General features: G+C 42.7%; 1 protein-coding gene and 1 pseudogene across 1 annotated transcript; one reads left to right on the top strand and one right to left on the bottom strand.

Annotated features, from left to right (window-relative positions):
• Positions 1-1,650: 1,650 nt before the first annotated feature.
• PDCL3 (phosducin like 3) lies at positions 1,651-10,090 on the bottom strand. The gene is made up of 6 exons (XM_054586479.1): positions 9,979-10,090; positions 7,903-8,032; positions 5,269-5,359; positions 4,831-4,974; positions 3,866-4,074; positions 1,651-2,011 (listed from the first exon to the last, which is right to left on the bottom strand). Exons 1-6 carry the CDS (start codon positions 9,982-9,984, stop codon positions 1,869-1,871), a joined length of 723 nt encoding a protein of 240 aa, XP_054442454.1. The 5' UTR covers positions 9,985-10,090; the 3' UTR covers positions 1,651-1,868.
• Positions 10,091-17,081: 6,991 nt separating this feature from the next.
• LOC129080383 (lipid droplet-regulating VLDL assembly factor AUP1-like) lies at positions 17,082-19,880 on the top strand (annotated as a pseudogene).
• Positions 19,881-19,889: the final 9 nt, after the last annotated feature.

Raw genomic sequence — 19,889 nt, 5'->3', positions numbered from 1 at the left:
GGAAAATTAAGAAGAATCTGTTGTATGTGACTATAGTCTTAGCGCATTTCTCCACCCAGAAGAGGCACTAGGTATCATTCTTGCCTGTTTTCTCTGGTCACTGTGTATTTTGGGTGTGGAATTAGATGAACTTTATGCTTAAGCACCAAATTGTATCACCTCCGTCACATAACAAATGTTCCATATGAAATAGAAAAGAGTTATCTGTGAATATTACAGGAAAGTATCTCAGAACTATTAACCTACAGAAATCTGCAGGTCAGGTTCTAAATCACAATACTAATTTTAGGATAGAGATACTTCTCTCGTTTTACATGAGATCGGGCACATTCAGGGTGATATGGCTGAAGACAGTCTCTCTCTCTCTCTCTCTTAAACCAAGTTCAGTCAGCATGACTATATAGCAGCCGGGGGCCTGGGTCCCGTGTGTCCAGACAGGACTCATGAGAGAAGTCCATGGGCACCTGAGTTTTCACGGAGCTCAAACTAAGTGTCTTAGTCTGGCCTGGAGGCAAGATCATGAGGCAATTTACAGTTACATAGCTCCAAGTGGCACAGCAAATACTGAGAACTACATCTGGTATGGGCTCCATCACCGTGGACACTGCTCACCCTGCCCGCAACGTCCAAGCACTGTGCTGTCTTCCTGGGGGCTGTGCGAACTGCAGCTCTTGGGCGGGTGCAGCCAGTGCCCCAGCTTTTCTCCTCTGCGCCCCCCACAGCACCTCAATCCAATGTCCGCTAACAACAGAACACCTATGAAAGCAGCTCTTCTACAAAAACCCATGGAGCCAGCGTTCAAGTGATAGAACTGACCAAGCTTGTATCAACCCGGCAATTAAGATTTCACAAAAAATCCTGAAGACAAACTTATATAGAGTAGTCTTTTTTTTTTTTTTTAAATCAGCAGTGCTGGCTTTTATGTGTGTGTGTAGAAAAACGAATATTCACAGACACTCCTGACAGCTGCTTGTCATTCTTTGAATTACAGCAAAAATAAATTTTACAATTTAATATGAAGGAAGTCTGTGCCTCCTCTGATTCATATTTTTAAGATTCCATCCAGCATTAAATACTACATAAATCAACACAAATATTACGGAATAATATTTGCTCTAATTATTTTGTTAATGTTGATTTGATAAGAAGTGACAAATGCTAAGAACATTCTAGACCAGAAATATCTTGATATGTTTTTTATTAATTGACTCAGATTCTGTTTATCTCTATGCATGCTTATATGTTTATATCTAAAACAAACTAAGTTAGCTTTTTTCAGAATTGAGATTGGCTGACATCTCAACAGTTTGAGAAAAAAATTATTTTAACTAGAAAAAATATGCAACACAAATGGCAGTAAATTGAGATCTTTCAGTTATTGCTTTAAGAAGGCAGTCTTTGTTTTTATAAAAATTATCACCTATTTCTTCTAAATAGGATAAATACTAAGACTTTTTTCCTATAAATCATTTGAGTTATTAATCCTGTTGCTACCATTATAAAAGAATAAATAATGTAACTGCAAAGTTTGCAATTTTTCCACTGTAGAAATTACATTATTTAAAAAAACTCCATATTCCTTTTTATGTAGCTATATGTAAATAAATAATGAATGGTTATGTAAGTGAGGAAAACAGAGACATCTGCCATACCCATAGTTGGTTTTTATTTTAAGAAAATATTAATGTAAAAAGAGTTCTAAGAAATTCAGTAGGGTTCCCAGCAATGATATTTCTGAGATCTATGAAATTTGAAACATAATTATAAAAGGCTAAAAACCAAAGGATTCGTTCCTACTTTTTCCTTTTTAAAAGGATCCAGACAGTTTGTGACGTCGGGAAAACTCAGCGCACCACCCCAGCCCAGCCTCAGTCGTCCTCAGAGTCGCTGCCCCCTCTTCTGGGGACGGCGCACCGCACCGAGGACAGCAAGGCGTCTTCAATGGGTTTCTTAGGGTTTTCCTCCAGGTCTGTCTTGACCGCTCCAGACTCAGACAATTTCCACTCCAACTCTGAGCAATAAAGTAAAACCAAATTACCTAAGGCAGTCCGCACCGGGCCCGAGTCTATCAAGTTGGTTTTCTGCCTTGTGGAAACTACAATCATCAACATTTGATGAAAACTTAATTTTAGTACCATAATTATAAGGTATCCGGAAGGAAGGAAAAAAAACCCCCAGACCTTGAAGAAGGAAAACAAAAATACTTTGAAACATGCCCATAAGATGAGATCAAATGAGATATTTACATACATTGGGACCTATATGGTAATTAAAAGAGACTAAACCCGACTTCTAATTCCTTCTGTTTCTCAGACTGCACAATTTCCCAGGAAAGAAATCAGCATGAAACATTTAAAGGAAATACTTTTCACAGTGCTACTGACTATCTAATCATTAAATCTAATTTTAGTTAACAAAAGGAAATTCTTAAACCTCAGTTTCAATATCTCAATCTATTAGGGTCAAAGGATAAATGTATAATGACATCCTTGAGCAGATACATTTGTTCCAACTAATAATTCTTTTTTTAAAGTACCAGAAAATGAAGAATCAGTGACTAAAGTCTCAATTCCTGCATTTCACTCTTGATTATAACTCTTGTTATAATCAATGAAACTCCAGATGGGTGTGAGACCTTGTGATGCAAAATCAAGTGATGTACTTTTCCACTGCAGAGAGGGCTGATGCAGAATTAAGGAACTGAATGAAAGATTCTGCAACAAATAGCCTCATTTAAAGCGGTGCTCTGTTAATTAGGTATTTCCAATACAATCTGACAACCAAATTTACTGAAGTTAGAGTAATTTAAAGTGCTCATGGAGATGGAGAACACCAATATTTTCAGCCCTAGGTACCTCAGTTAAATGTTACAAAAATTCAACCAATTCCTTAAGGAAAAAAACAAACTTAAGATTTGAGCCTTGACTCAAGAATACATTTAAATCTACATATACATTCAAACATATAAGTGTATGTATCTAATGTTCTTGTTGACTCATGCAGTAATCATTGTTTTAGTAAGTTCATTAATACTCAAATAAGACTTGTTCTGGAAAAAAAGACTGTAACTACTATTGTTCATCTGTATTTCTTCTCTCGTGGTACAGTCAAGAGACCAAAACATGATGTAAACATATATTTAGTGTAAAATGCTATATGCCTTTGAACACTGGAATAATGAATAACTGATGTAACATATATGTGTGTATATGTTGATACTTTTCCCAGTTGAATATCTTATACAGATTTACATCAAGTAGTATATTATCATATTTTAACATGCTTTTAAAAATACTAAAGCATGGTTAGACATTATTTCAACAAAGAGATAAAGAATTTGCCTTAACAGGAAGCCCTCAGACCTCAGTCTCTTTCTCATGTTATGTGTGTATATACATTTTTGACACCTCTATGTGTAACAGGTAAAAAGGAATAAAAAGACATCCATCAGGAGTTAAGAGGCAGAGTTAAATAACATTTTAATTTAATTTAAAAGCTAATAAGACATTCAACTGAGAAAACATTACTATAGAGATGATTTACATATACACACACACACAAACACGCACACACATATACATGCACCTGTCCTAGTATGTTCATGTAAATCAAATGAAAATGATGAGATCTTGAGCTACAACCTAAAACATTCAAATACAGGGACAAAGAAACATATTAGACATTAATATTAAATATATATATTTTAAAGTTCATTGTGGCCTCTTTTCACTGAGAATTACTAGGAGCCTGTTGTATCTGTCCCCTTTGACTAGTCTAAGATGCGAGATTAACTGTGCATCTTCCCATCTCTGCCATGAACTGGCCACGTCTCATGTTCCCTGGACCATCTCAAAGAGGCCCTTACCATCTCTTGTCAGGTTCATGCCACCAAACACGAGAGGTCCAATAAATTGAGCCTTGATATCACCTTCAAGGTAAACAAATATTGTGGGCAGATTCCTATCAGGATAGTTGGGTATGCAGGTTGTTGAAATGGCTTTGATAAACTTGACGTCAGGAAACTTCCTGGCAAGTCCACTCAAGTGTTGATTTATCAGGGCACAGAGGGGAATTCTATAAAATAGAAACAGAAAACAATGGTGATCAGGAAAATCCTATAAAGCAGAAATAGAAGCAATTGTGATTCTCCATTTATACAAAACAAAGCTCAGCTTTCTACCCTAAGGAAAGTCTCACAAGTGTTTCTGTTACTCCAGCCAAAAAGAACTCACATTTAAAAAAAACCCTCTGATATGTTTAGGGAAAGTGAAGAACTCAAAATCCAAAATTCAATTTAATTTGACCCAACAATAAGTCAGAAAAACAGTTTAAGGTAAAAGATCATTACTATGCCCTTATACATGACAGCACAGTCAACATTTAGAACTTGCAAAACAGGTCAGAAAGCACTTCCTGCTCTAAAGAACCTCTGCATGAGCTGTAAACTCTGCAGCCGGGGACAAGGCTGGAGTGAGAAACGCTGGAGGACAGCTGTACCCGTGCCACAGAGAGTTAGTACACACAGGCCACCTTCGCCACATACGAGTGTGATTCGTTACATGGAATTTTAAAAAGCCTGAGTTTCTCTAGAGGGATAATAACTTAGGAATTTATTATCAATAAAAGCCAAATCTTCATTGCTACACCAAAAGAAAGGCATTTGTGTTAGTCACAAATATTATTTTGAAAGTCTTAAGACAAAAATTAGGCATTAATTTGAGCAAATCAGCAACAAAAACACAAAAAACACCTTCCGATGTGAATTAAACCCGGGATGTTCAAGATATATATTCAAATGAGCATTTAAAGACAAAGTGTAAGATCACTCACCCTTGTTTGTAAAGGTGCAAGATCACCCACAAGCCCTCTCCAGCTTTGGTAACTTCCTGAACATAATCCTTTCCTGAGATCTCCAAAACGTCTCCAAATTTACTCTTCAGTTGAGTTGCTTTCCACTCAGCCAGTCTCTGCTGCCTGAACAACAGGAGGAGCGAGTCACCTCTCTCTCTCTCTCTCAAATACATACATACACACACACACACACACACACACACATACACACACACACATAATTCAGACAGCAACTTTCATAAAGGTCCAGTTTTATTTATTTGCTGCATGACAAAAGTCTAAGATCTGGAATCTGAAATATTATTATTTAATTATGGTCCTTTCCAAATGCTATCTCAGTCAAAACGTACAATTTTCGAAGGACACACATTTTAGTGCCACACAAAAAACCAAACAGTCCCTCTGGGTGGCACTAACCTGTACATTTCAATAGCTCGTTCATCTTCCTCATTAAATTCGTCTTCATTATCCTCCAATTCTTCCAAAGTCATATCTTCATAAGTTTTCACTGAATGTAGTTAAGTTAGCAAAAATCAAAAAATGTAAAGGATGAACAAACATGCATTGTTTTTTTCCTTCATTTTTCTCATAAAGATGCGCATGCAATACCAAAGACTCCCAGACCACCAAAACCAGAATACAAAGTATTTAAGGTATTATATTAGTAAAAAGAAGTTGAGGGTATTAAAAGATAGAACTAGTATGTTGATATCTGCAGGCTTGGCTCTCTTACTTATACATCACAGTAAGGATATGAATGAGAAATTTCCCAAGTTTAGAAAACAGACACTGCATTTGCCTGAACTCACCTGGTCTGATCATCAAGCACATACACTACTGGACAGGTGTTTCACAGTTCTCTTACCACCCAAGAGGTGAGAGGAGACCAGTGGGTGTCCATCACAGAAAGCCCAAGGACCTGCTATAACATCTGTATTTTGTTTTTATTGCCATCAACACTCTTGCTTCTTGCCATCAAATCAGGCTTTTGTCCCTGACATCCACACCATCACTACAAAGAACTGCTCTTAACCACCACCACAATGACCTTCATTTCTTGACTGGTGAGCATGAGGTCCAACCCAACACTGCCTCCTCAGTGAAAGGCTGCCCTCTCCTCCTCCCACCTCTGAGACTGCCCTCCTTGGGACCCTGTGCTGGTTTGGCTCCTTTCCTTCTTTATCTATACCCACTCCCTTGGTGACTGCATCTCATGGCTTTAAATACTGCCAATATGCTGACAATTCCTAAATGTCTGACTCCAGCCCATATTTTCTGATTTGAAGAAAAACATACCCAATGGCTCACTTACCACCTCTATTTGTCGAATAAAAACTCAGAGTTACTATGTCCCACACAGACTTCCTGACCTCACCTCCACACCTACTTACTCTCTCTTAGCCTTCCTCATCCTGGTTGAGGTAACTCCATCCTTCCAGTGGCTCATCCTTGCAGTCATCCTAGACTTATTTCTCTCACACCCCTCAAAGGACCGATTCATCAGCAAATCCTGTTGGCCTCACCTTCAAAATTTGTCCAGATCTGATCACTTCTCACCGCTTCCACCACCACGGCCACTCTGGTCCAAGCCAATGGGACCTCTTGCCTAAATTACTGCAGTAGTTTCCAGACTAGTCTCCCGATTTCCTGCCTTGCCCCCCACTGTCCATGCTCAGGAAGGCAGCGACAGGATGGCACTGTCGACATGGAGCACATGTGTCACTACTCTGTTCCAACTCCCAATGACTTCAACTCATTACATAAAACCAAGGTCCTTATTAGAAGCTACAAGGTTATAAATGCCCTGACCCCTGGTTACCTCTCTGAACTTACCACTCCACTCTCCCAACCATACTGACCTCCTTGCAGATTTTCCAACATGCTTTTCACTTGCTGAAGTAGCTCAGTTCCCTCCCCTTGGGCCTACCCCCATGTCATTGCTAGTGAGATCCTCTCCGACCCTGTCTGCAATTGTACTCTTCCAACCCTCTCCTCCAACCCTTCCAAGGCCCTTTCCCTGCCTTATTTTCCTATATTTCACTTCTGTATCATTTACTGTCTGTCTCTCATTGCAATTTAAGTTCCACCGGGACAGGGATTTGTTGTCTGGCCTGTGGGTGGCTAAAGCCCCACTGCCTACAACACCACCTGGCACCCAGTAATCATTCAATAAACACTCACTAGATAAATGCTTTGTAACAAATTCTTCTTTAAATTAGTTTTAACATGTAAAAAGGGAACAGAAATACTGGCTCTCTGATCAGTAGTTCTCAAACTCTGGTGTGCGCCAGAAATCCTTGGAGGCACTTGTTTAAAATGCAGATTCTTGGGCCTCACCCCCGGAGGTTCTGTTTCAGTAGGAACTGGGTTTTTACAAATACACTAAGAATTCCAATTCAGGTGGTATAACTATCTTTGAGAAAACGCTTTTCTCAGACCCCACACTAAACTTCCCCAAATTAAGGTATTTAAATATTTTCAGTAAGGCACAAAGACAATACAGCATAAGCTCAGGAGAAAGCTCAGTTGATTTAGAGCATCGTCCCGAGTCAGCGTACACATGGGAATCAACCAGGGAATGCAAATGACTGGAATAACAAATCAATGTTTCTCTCTGTATCACTCATCTCCCTCTCTTCTCCTTCCTTGCTTTCTCTAAATGCGATCGGTAGAAATTTTCAAGAAAAAAAAAAAAAAAAAAAAAGGAGAGAATACAAACACTATAAACTTTGAGCAAATTTCCATAACATTATCCAAAGTGAATAGCAGACCAGAAAGTCAACCCTTCAGGATTATCATGTGCTTATCTGACACAGACAAGGAACTGTGGAAATGAAGGGGGCCTCTGAAGTCCCCTAATTCTACAGCCCAGGAAGTTGAAGGCAGAGACATTCTGTGGCTTGTGTTGGTCCCAATGTTCATTACAGTGCTTCAATCCCAGGCTCCCTGACTCTTGCTCAGAGGATCCTTTGACCAAAGCAGTTTAGAGGCTTAGAAAGTTGTTTCCTACCCAGAAAGATACAGAACAGAAAAGAGTAAAAGCAAGCTAACCAACTGACTGCTGGAGGACTCGCTCTTCTTCCTCTTCCGCCTCCTTTTCCAGTTCATTCAAACTTTTCTTTGAGGGCAAGATGCCCTTTTTGCGTAAGATGTCATTCCATTCAGTGTCTGCGTTGGGGTCCTAAAGCAGAGGGACCAAGGGTATAGACCATGAGTGCAAAGTCCACTATGGAGATTGCTATGCTGGGCAAGGGGTCAAATAGGAAAGGTGGTGGGAAGAAAAATTCAAATTATTCTGTGCTCTGTTTGTGAGAAAGTGTCAAAAGACCTATAGCCCCTGTTCCATTCTTCCTGTATTCCCTTCTGCTCCCCCAACCCCCACCACTGAGTAGTCAATCTTGGGGTAAAAATCAAGACATGATGTGCAGATTGGCTTCAATACTGGAACCAAGGTTCTGACTTAGAATTTGTTCAATACTCAACAGATATTTATTAACTATGTACTATATGTAAATTGTTGCAACAGTAGGGAAGAGTGGTGGATGCTAGAGCCATCTATTTTACAGTCAAGAAGAAGTGTCAGGCATTAAACAATCAGATACATATTACAGACTGTGGCAAATGCTATGACTGACAGGCTGCTGACCTATACAGTCACAGGGGGGCTGAATTCCATAGAATGGGTAGGCATGTTCCCCCAGAAGAGGTGACATTTAACCACCTCTGGAGAGTGAGAAGAAATCAGACAGATGAGTGGGAACTTAGGAAATTACTTTTTAGGCAGAGACACAAGAATGTTCAGAGGGCCCAAGAGCAGCAATACTGAGTACCTCAAAGTATCACGTGATCCAGAGCCAACCTTGGGCACTTGGGGTGCAGTGGGATCAGAAGCATCAGAAGGAGGAGAGCCTGATGCTAGGCTGACAAATCCTCTAATGGCCTAGCCTGAGAAACAGAGCTGAGGCCCCATGGAATAGCTCACAATGGCTAACAGATAATGAATTCCAGGTGCAGGATACTTTTCTAAGCCCTTTACCTGTATCTACTTGGTTAAACCTAAGAACCCTAGGAGGGACACGACATTTAGGAAGCCTTTGCCATGCTGGAACAAGTCAAATTTACCAGGATCAAATGTAAGAAGGATAAATGCCACAGTGGTCTCTTAGCTCCAGAACCCCACTGCTCAAACACCAGTTTTGCATAGCTTGGCAGGAACATCGTTAATGGACCTGGTCTGACATTTGTAATCAAGGAGTGCCAAGGAAAGCAGCCCTGGGGCTTCCTCATAACCATTTAAGAGTCTGGTTTGTGGCAGACACACTGTATTTGCAGAGGATCATCCTCTCCAGCCCCAACCAAACCCACACTAACTCCATTTCCCATTTTCCACTGAGCCAGAAATCAGAATTCCTGACCACAGCGAGTTCTGGAAGGCAGCAGAATGACCTTTGGAGGATGGCCCCTGACAACTTAGTTGTCAGGTGTTTTTGTTCATAAAAGCATCCATTTCCACTGTGTCTTCATTCATTTTCTTTGGATTTTAGTCATATTCCAGAGACAATAAAAGGACAATGCTAGGGGATCTTGTTTTAAGACAGATAGTAACTGAAAAGAGGAGACCCTAGGGCTGAGCTCTGGAAGCCAGGAGAACCTGCCTAAACCTGAGCACCAACATTAGGGGTAAGAGTGTAATTAACACCTCCCCCAGATCTCAATAAAGTCAGGAACAGGGATTCCACCACTGCTTTATGTTATGGGATCCCTAGGGGGGACCCTCCACTTTCCCAAACCTCAGCTTCCCGATCCGCGCAAAGGGTCTATAACACGCCTGCTCAGGTGTTCACTAAGAGGGTTAATAAGTAAGAGGTAACCTTGTCGGGCGGAGTAAGATCTCAACGAGATGCAGCCACAAAGGACGGAGATACCGAGGTGGAGAGGCCCAGCCGGTGGGACCACACCCGCCCTCCCGCACTGCGCCGGGCCTCAGCTAGCGAGCTCTCCCGGGTGCCTGTGGCGCTTGGCGCTTCCCACTGAGCCGGACGGGACAGAGCACCGCCGGGACGGACCCGGCAGGGCAAACGACCGGCCGCAACCTACAAGCCGTGTGTCCCCCTACAGCTTACTCACTTGCATCTTGTCAAAATTGCTCAAGCCAGGCCGGCCGCGGAGCTTGGGCCCCTCGCTTTTCTTCTGCGCATGCGCGCAGCTGCCGTCCGGCCTCGTCACCCAGCCCGGCTTTCGCCCCGCCCGCCAGAAGTGAGTTGGGCGGAGACACGGAGCAAGCGAGGCCTCTGCGTCTGCGCCCGCTTCTCAAGAAACCAGCGCCGCTGCGAACACAGGCGAAACTTGGAGACACTTATGGTCTGGCAGTGTCTCGAGTCACGTGATCCAGAGGCAACCTTGGGCACTGCCTTATTAGGGTTGGTCTTCGGCCTTGGAGCAGGGGGCTGAGTGGAGGAGGTATCAGTGGTAGTGCACGTTATCTATCCACCCCTAGACCTAATTGTCCTAATTGTGCAAAAGAGGTCGAGGCTCAAGAAGTCAGAAATAGAAATATTTCAGTGATACAGAGTTACAGGGTCACCTGGAGTTAAAACTATCATTTCAGCGTCGGATAAGGCAATTCCTTTATTAAGACATATTTATTGAGGTCTGTTTTGTATCAGGCACTATTTTAGGCTCTGCAAATATAGCAGTGATCACAACAGACAAAACAACCAAAAAGGTGAAAGTCATTTCACCTGGTTGAGCCTCAGGTGATCCATATATGCAAAAGTCCTTAGCCCTGTGTGGGCACACAGGAGGCCCTGAATAAAAATCTACAGTCTGAATTGTAAAATGCAGCTACTAGGTGCCCAGCTTCTGCCTATGCAGCCCTATGAATTTGAGTTAAATCAGTATCCCTCCCTGGACACCTAGGGTGGCAGTTGCCTTTCTTTGAGACTTTTCTCTGCCTTCCTCCCCCTGGGCGGAGCCTCCAAGCCATGGAGGCTCTGATGCTGGAGCTGGAGCCTCCATGGCTTGGAGTGGGGAAATCAGTCTTGACTGACTACTCCACCTGGATCCTCCTTATAGACCTGGAGCTGTGTGTGTGTTAGTGGTGAGGCAAGGTAGGAGTAGAAGTGGTGCTGGAAAGTGTTCCTATACCAGGTTGCAGCCACTCTCAAGTGTGTCCCCACTATGAATCTTCTGTGGCACAGATCCAAAGAGGATGAGCTCTGAAATTCACTGGTTGCCAAACCTATTCATCTTTGGCCCTAGAAAGCTGGGCAAGATGGGAGCTGTCATTCATCTGTTGAGCCCGTGAGAGCATCTCTACGGTGACACAAGCTATGGAGGAAAGGGAGGTTTTACTTTTTATTGACTTTGTGAACTGTTGCTTGATTGCTGAGCTCATTGGAACAGCTCTTCAGTAAGGCAGAGCGGTGAGGAGATAGATGCAGTCCCCAGCTTCAATACCATGGATTTTCACTGTTCCAACTAAGTTTCCACAGATTGTGTTAAATTGATGTTTCTCAACCTGTTCTAAACCCTTTGATCAACCTCTGAAGATTTTGAATGGTTGTCTTCATTAATCTTCACCAGCTTAATGGGTGTCTCTTTTGGGTAATGGTTTCCCTGAACACCTCATGCTACCGTTCTGAGGTCCTTCTTGGTATAATTTGTTACATGGCAATAACTAACTAATGCAATAGCCAAGCAAGGAGGCTAGGACTTAAATTAAGACAAGCAACGATTTACATGCAGAGCAGGAAGGCCTTTCAAGCAGGAGGAACAGAAAGTGCAAAAGTATGGAAGGTGGAGGCATTGAGGAAGAGTTGAGTTAGAGAAATGGTTCCCAAAATGTGGTCCTTGCGTCAGCACCATCAGTATCACCTGGGAACTTGCTAACAATGTGAATTTTGGGTGCCACTTCAGATCTACTGAATCAGAATCTCTTGATTGGAGTACTGCAGCCTGGTTTCCAGCAAGCCCTGCAAGTGTTTCTGAAGCATATTAGAGTTTGAGAACCACTAGAATATGAGTTGTTTCTTATCAGCTATAAAAGCTGGGTATTAATGTGTTCAGACTCTTAATAGGTTTCCTTTTTTTTTTTTTTTTTTGTAAGAACTGAGAGAAAAGAAGCTAACAAGTCCTTCCTCTCAGGGAATGTTTTAGGGCCTTAATAGGGAAAAGAGTTCCCCAGTAGCAATCACATGCAGGTGGCCGTGCCACAGCAAGTAGGTGCTCGCTCTACTTTTGCTAGGAATAAGTCATCTCTGATTTTAGTCTGAAATTTATTTAGCTCCAATTGTTTTAGTGAACCACCGTACAGTTGTCCTGAACATGCTGCCTTACGCTTTGCAGGATTTTGCTTCTGTGTGTGGTTGATAGTCATAGCTGTAGAAGGAGATGTGGACATTTATTTGGCTTTAGAGTGATTTAAAAGGGAATAATTAAACTTTGGCTAAATCCAGTTAAATGAAAGAACTAAAACTTGTCTGGGACTGAAAGAGCCGAAATGAGCCCTGCTGTTAACCAGGCTCAGATTCAGAGGACAGATTGAGATAAAGCCAAATGCAAATGCACAGTTCACAGAGAACAATCTTTTTCCCAAGGTCTGGCTGCAGCTGTAAAATGCCATGACAATACCCACTTTGAATGACCACTACTTTCTTATCAAAGATGGATGTAGTAAGGCTGAACCTTCCTTACTACATCCATCTTTTAAGGGATTCCCAAATGCTGAGCCATCCTTGCTCATGATGGTACTCAACCCCTGGTTAGTCCCCACTTCTTATAATTCTGCCTCGGCAACTGCAACCAGTACAGTACTGATCCCCTTCCTTTGGACCGTCCTCAGATCCTTCAGCAGAGGACTTGACCTTCTAAAGCTCCCCCTCTTAATTAGAAGCACTTCACCCCGCTCATGGCATCAGGTCGATAAACCTGATTTTGTTGGACTACAGGCTTGTCCCTGGTGGTCTTTGCCTGAGTAAGCTTTAAGAGAAATAAAATGGTCCCTTGTCCTGTATTTTTTTTTGTTTATTCATATTTTACTTGATTACCAATTTTAGATCCCAGATCACGGAAAGGAACCCAGAGGCCTGGCCACCATGAAACTGTCCATGATTACTTCTCATCACATTTCAAATCAGTCCCTATCTCTAACTCTCCATAATCATTAGATATTTCCTTGTAAAAGACCCACACATAGATCTAACATTAACAGTCATGAATCAAGTGGGGCATCCTTTCATTGAATTGAATTACAGTCTTTAAAATTATTAATAATACTAGCATCCTCTACCTAAGGTACTTGCACCAATAATTAAAGCAAATAAGAGATAAGAGCATTGTAACTTGATTAGTGCAGTCTCTCTGAATTATTAAGCTAGTGTATTACTTCAGTACCTTGAATGTGGATGAGGCACTTACTTTCATATGTTCCTTTACTTATCCATTCCCTCAAACACTTTTTGGAGAGCCTTACTGTAAGCCAAACACTGTCCTGGGTCTCAGAACTTAAAATGACTTAGACATGGCCCCTGCAAAAAGCTTGCAGGGAGGTTGGGGAGAGAATCAGTGGGCAGCCAGAGTGAAGAGGTAAAAAGCTCTATTGATAAGAAGGTCAAGAATTCCAAGCCCAGAGTGTCAGACAGATGTCCACTGCAGCTTTGCTGCCAACCTGATGCCACAAGACATGAGGTGGAGAGGAAGACCGTGAACAAATTACCAGATCCCTTGAGGGAAGGGGGGTACAGCCAGGATGTCTGCAGCTGACAGCACTGAGGAAGGGTAGGATGGGTCAGCCAGAAGAGACGAGCTGCCAAGAAGTGTGGAGGTTTAGGGGAGGACGGAGGACAGTTGACCTGGAATACTTCAGGCAATGTGGGGGAATCTCTCCTCAAGTTGCCCTGGAATACCGGGTATGCTCAACACTGAGCAGCCTCTCCCAGCCCATCCCCTTCCCAGGGAGTCCTCAGGAAAGAGAAAGGAAGTGGAGGTACTGCATTTAGGGAAGAGATTGCTCATAAAAAGGGGTTTTATATCTAGGCCCAAAGGTCCACTAAGAGGAAGAGGAAGAGGTGGCGCTGGAGAAGAGGGAGGCAACTGGAAAATATCTAGAAGGAAAGGCCTGCAACGAGGTATGTGCTTGTCTTTTCTTCAGAGGAGGTGGTATCAGCTGTCAGCGCGTGTAGTGACTATATGTGCAGAGTGAGCATATCTGTGGCTTGGACTGTTATGAGGAGTCGTAATGACTGAGGCACTGGGCTGGGTTGTCAGTCTGAGCAGCTAGTAGCAGTGAGTGGCCTGGGTGGAGTGCTCAAAGCCTGAGTAAATCAGGTGCCCAGGTCAAGCCCTGAGGCTAATGCAAGCAGAGACGAGACAGAGGTGGCCCTGAACCTCTGGAATGTTCTGGGTGCTCAGGGAGGGATCCCAATTGCATTGGATTTCAGTCCCTTCATTAGCATCATCAAAAGCCATTCTTTTATTGAGTACCTACTATGTGTTGAGAATGTTTTAAGAACTGAATGTATAGCATTGACTTAGACAATGGGATCTGTGCCCTCCTACCCTCAGGGTGTTTTAATATCTGGAAGAGAGACGTTAAATTAGAAATTATAAGAGTAATAAGTGGTACAAGGGTAAAATACAGGTTTTTAGAGTCGAATGTCAAGGGAAATTTTCCTTGTGTGGGTCAACAGAGTTCCTGCTGAGAATCCCCTCACTCAGCTGGATTTAAGAATTGTAGCCCACAGGGTGCTCTCCGCACCCACACTACAGCGGAAGAGGGTGGGGCAGCCCATTCTTAAACAAGTCACTCACACACCCAAGATCCAGAAGAATTTCAAAGCCGTTTACTTCAGATTCCAGTCATGCCTTCTCATCCTTTTAGAGAACATTCACAGGAATGTTCAGGACTAGAGTCTCTCTACCATTTGACTTGGCTTCTCTCAACCAATATCTCTTCAATAGACGTGGCCCTCACTCAGCATCACAGGAAAGTTCCACATATCTGACCCTTTTTGCAGTCAGTGGGCCACAAACCCCTTCCCTTTAGGCCCTCTCCCTTTCCTCTTCGGGGTGGTTTGGCCCACAGAATCCCACCTATTCTCCTGGGCCTCCAGGTTCAGTAGACAGCAATTAAGTTCACCAAATTCCGCTCAGATGAAGTGGGAAAGAGGACCTATTGGATCCTGCTGGTAGGGCATCGGCTTTTGCACTATTGACACCCTGTACTCGCTAGCATATCACAACGTTAATACTTTGCTGAAAGAATCCCTATCCCTTCCTCAACGTTGAGTTCTGTGTTAGTCAGCTGGTTGCCCACCGGGAAGTCTTTTCTTCTTCTAAATCTAAGGCAGCAGGGCTATAGTGGGACAGGGCTACCCAGGTATGAACTACATCTCCTGGGTGTGGTCCTTTTCTGTCCAAGAGAGGGAAGGGATATTTGCCATTTCCAGGTCCAGGACTTAAAACATTGTGCTGGGGGACAGACTGGTGGCAATCCAGCCTTGATGAGGCAGGGTATAGTGAGGCAATGATTTGCAGGGTCCTCTCTTAAATGGCTCAGAGAATAGAGGTGCTCTACTGATCTGGGCCATACACATTGGGACTCTACGTACTACAAGTCCCATTACCAAAATGTCTCTCTGTTTTCTAGCTGATTGGGAAGCTATCCCCTGATAAAAAAGATAAATTTTACAATGCTCTCCATTGCTAAAGTGCCACTCAAGCATAAAATTCCTCTCCAGTGTCTTTCTTTCCCATAAATGTTCCTTACTCTACCTGCTTGAGGTCATGGTGAGTTTTCTCCAGGGATGGTGATAAATGATGGCTCTTCCCTTGGCCACCACTTCTCCCCAGCCAGCAGCCACATGGTCTACTGCCCCGCTTTGCAGTGCACCAGCATCCTTGTAGCTGCCATGCAGTGAATTCCCCTGCTCCCAGGCTCTGCTTTATTACAGCAATTCCCTACACTCCATTTCACCAATGTCTGGAAGACTGAGTGTGTAAATAAAATAAGTCATACTGCCTTTTCCTTCAGAGTTTCTATTGATTGTGACAATCTCTTGAGGCAAATTGATGATTTAATATTAAGCTGAAATACCAGGAGACAGTAAGGAAATCAGAGAATTGAGCCAAAAAAAAAATTGTCCAGAGTGGAATTTTTCCAGTTCTCTGAAGGGATTTGTTTGGTTCAGGCATATTTGTTCTTTCAAGTGTTGAGATACACAAGATAAATACCATCAGAAAGACTAAGAAAACCAGAGTGTCTAAACATGTTGAACTGGAAAAGAACCTGGAACCCCGAGCAGAGGTGGGAAAGCGTCCCTGCTTAACTTCCCCCAGTGCATCTGGATGTCTCCTCAGCTCCAAATCAGGCACTGCCCTACATTACTTGGTGGTGGTGAACTATTGCTTCCCTCTATTTTTGCCCTGGGTATGTCATCGCTACCTAACAAGTCAAGGCTGAGATGGCAGGGCTTGTAGCTTTGTAACTTCATGTACAACTCAACCATGTAACCTCATTGCATCCAACTGCTGCCCTAGCCAAAGGCTAACTGTCCCTGGGAGAGAGCCTGTGCTGGAATAGCCACAGATACTGAGGCCAATTGCACCCAGGTCTGAACTGTGACTGACACTTAACAAAGGAGCTTGGGCAAGTATTGAATCTCTTTGAGTGTCAGCTTCCTTATGCCTTAAGTGAAATAGTTTTACTACAACAGAGACTGACCAGCCACTCACCAAACCTGCCTTTCCTTCCTCCAGGCCACACAGCTAGGTTACACTTCCAGCCTCCTTTCCAGTCAGACACGGTCATATGACTGAGTTCTACTAGAACTCAGGATTGGCCTGGCCAATAAAATCCTCCCTCCTGTCAGCATCTTACCTTTCCCCATACACTTATTGTCTAGGGAGGGCTTGGAGGCCCTTGAGCCCATCCTGGGCAGAGCCTGCAATGTAGGAAGGAATTTGGACTCCGAACTGAGTAAGTGGGAACACTTGCAGTGGACCCTGTGAGAGCGAGAAATAAAATTCTGCTGGGCTGAATGGAAGCCAAGATGATTGACCCGTAGTGAGTGTGTCATTCTCATTAAACGTGGCCTCTAGGAGCCCCTGTGGTGAGTGGCAAAGATGGTGGCTCCCGTGGCGTGGACACCCCACAAGCAACCTAGAGGCATCTCCCTGGCACCCGGCAGGAGCAGCTCTTAGACTCACACTAGCTCCCTGGTGACGGCCACATGCCCCTCAGGTTCTGCTTCCTTGTTCCATGCCTCATTCTTGGGATCCACATCTTCTGAGTCGTCTGCGCACTGCCGGACAGCGTACTTAGCAGGCTCGTGGTACAGATGGCGTGTGCAGTGCTGTGGCTCTGGGCCACAGGAGGACTGGGGACTCTGGGATCACCTTGTCAAGGTCTTCATTTCCAACCACGTGACACCTTCTGACCACAACATAACCAACCTGCTCACCAGTCATACCATCTTCCTGGCCATTTTCTATCCAGGATGTGGTACAGCTTTCTGCACTATGAATCCAGAGGCCCTCTCATCTCTTTGACATTGTCACATGCCTCCTGAGCCACAGAACTGCTGTGGTCACTATTTGTCCCTTTCATGGTGCATCCAGGGGCTCCATCCTGTTCATCACCAGCTGGTGGCCAAAGAATTGGACCAGACAGGGACATGACTCACTCCAGCAGTCAAAGCAGAGAACAGAAGTGACAAAGACACTCCAGACTGTACCCACAGTTAGCCAGGACTGGCTGCGTAGACTTGACCATCACCAATCTACTTGAGGGAGCTGTAGCTTTCAAACCCAAGCACATCACGGAGGGGGCGAAGTCCCACCCATAGCCTCCGCCCCCAGGACCCCAGCACAGTGCCTCTCTTGCAAAGTGGGCAGGCATGCAATGAGTGTTTAATGATGACTTCATAAGCCCTCTGACATTACGATCACCCAGTTACCCTGCTCTGACCCTGGTGAACCCTCAGCCCACAGCCCTAACATTTGCCAAGTCCTGCTGGGTCAGACAGGATAGCCATAGGAGCACAAGCAGGTGCTGTATGAATACATAGGCGAGAAGGAGACTCACAGAGACAGGCTCAGGAGGATGAGTGAGCACAGGGAAGCCCCCAGAGCTGGAGGACGGAGACTGGGGGGCAAGCCTCGCCAAACTCAAAACAGGTGGGATGGGTGGGTGATAGAAAGGGAGAGATGGAGCTCCCTCCATATCACATTAAATTCAGGACTTTGAATTTAAAAAAAGAAAAGAAAAAAAAAAAGAAATGTGGCCTCTATAGTGGTCATGAACCTTAGGCTTTTGTAGTGGCATTGATCACCTCCATAAATACGAACATCATAACAATGAAATTCCATATATATAAGCATTCACATTTACATAGCATAATAATGTAAGCTTTAAACATTTTATCAAGCATGTTTTGTTTTGGTTTTTAGGAGCTTACAATGTATAGATATTGTCAATTAGGTTACCAGATTAAGTTTGAATAATCTAAACGTAACCTCTAAAACTTAAATTACATTTTGAGAGCTTCTACATCAATCACATTTGTAAAAAGGTTGTGAAGCTTTCAGTCAGTTAAACTTTTGAGATATATGTAATGAAGAATAAGGGTAAAACATTATTCAGTTCCTATGAGAATAAATATATTCAATTAACAGAATTACTTTAATTAAATCAGGATTACAGGATAACTTATAGGGCTATAGGTAAAATTTAAGGCAGAAGTTAAAATAACTCTAAAACTGAAGCCCAAATTAGCTGTCATTACATATCTGATATCGGTCAACCATTTAAATTAATCTATAAAATGAGCCTTCCAACCTTGTAGCAATCTTCTTTTCCTAGAAAGATAACTGTCCAGTCTTTATGTAGGATGAGATCAGGGTTAACATTATTTTGATAATGCAAGGCGTCTTTGTAGGAATGGGATAATGAAGAGGCATAGTACGCCATATCTTATCGGAGTTATAAGTGGTTGTTCATGGAAGTATCATTTCTTTACAGGTATTTACCAAAATGTGTTAGTATGTACTTTAATCTGCTGATGTGATAGCATGTGAAATCAACATAATCTCTTGTCTCAGGTTATGGTTGCTTCCTACTGATTCTGTGGCATATGTTAAAATTTTGCTGTCTATAAAGCTTTTCTCCTTAGTCAATATGACAATGCATAACTTTCTATGCCTGCTCTCTCCTTGATGAAGTTATATTTTTAGATAAATAGAGAAAAAGCTAAATAAAAAAGTATTACCAATATGTAGGTGCCTTAATAAGAAATAATGACACAAAAAGGAGTGGTGAAGTGCTCACAGAAGGGCACCGAATTCCTTTATACTTGAGGAAGTGCCTGGGCCGAGTCTTAGGATATAACCAGCAAGTGTTCAAAACATCAGTTTTCCTATAAATATTTCATTGCTGAACAGTATAAAGTATTAGCTGTTTTAAGACCCAGCTGAATAAATATCGGTAGAGCTATACACACGCAGTAAAGCTTTTAAACAAACAAGATGTATTACATTTCCATCTATTCACCAAAGCTCTTTTGGGGAGGAAAAAGGTTAGAAAAATGTTTATTTTACTATTGTATTTGGCAAATACACTTTCTATAATACCAGTAAAAATAGTTATCAATTACCTAAATGATATAATAAAACAAATTTTATTATATCATTTATTATTAAACAGAAAGTTTATTAATGTTTTCACTTCATTTTGAAAAAAATTCTACTAGCTAAGCTACCAAGATTCTGAGATTCACCTGTTGTAGTAACTAGCATTACTATAATACACTACTTTACTGGATGGTAAAGATTAATAAAAGTACCCACTCCCACTTTAGTGCTTTAAAAAGACTTGTTACATGCAGTTTAGTTCCATTGTACGTATCATTAGGGTCCCTCGTTGCACTGTGTGCCCATCTTCTGCACCACTATCTATTCCTTCAGATGATGTTCGAGGGTCTGGAAGTCAAGTACTATTTACGGAGGAGGAGCCCGAAAAGGTAAAGGCCTGAGCCCTGTGT

This window comes from Pteronotus mesoamericanus, unplaced genomic scaffold (genome assembly GCF_021234165.1).
Source record: "Pteronotus mesoamericanus isolate MK-2021 breed Mesoamerican mustached bat unplaced genomic scaffold, CSHL_Meso_final contig_121, whole genome shotgun sequence".
NCBI classification, from domain to species: Eukaryota; Metazoa; Chordata; class Mammalia; order Chiroptera; family Mormoopidae; genus Pteronotus; species Pteronotus mesoamericanus.
This window is presented reverse-complemented; position numbering and strand designations above follow the sequence as displayed.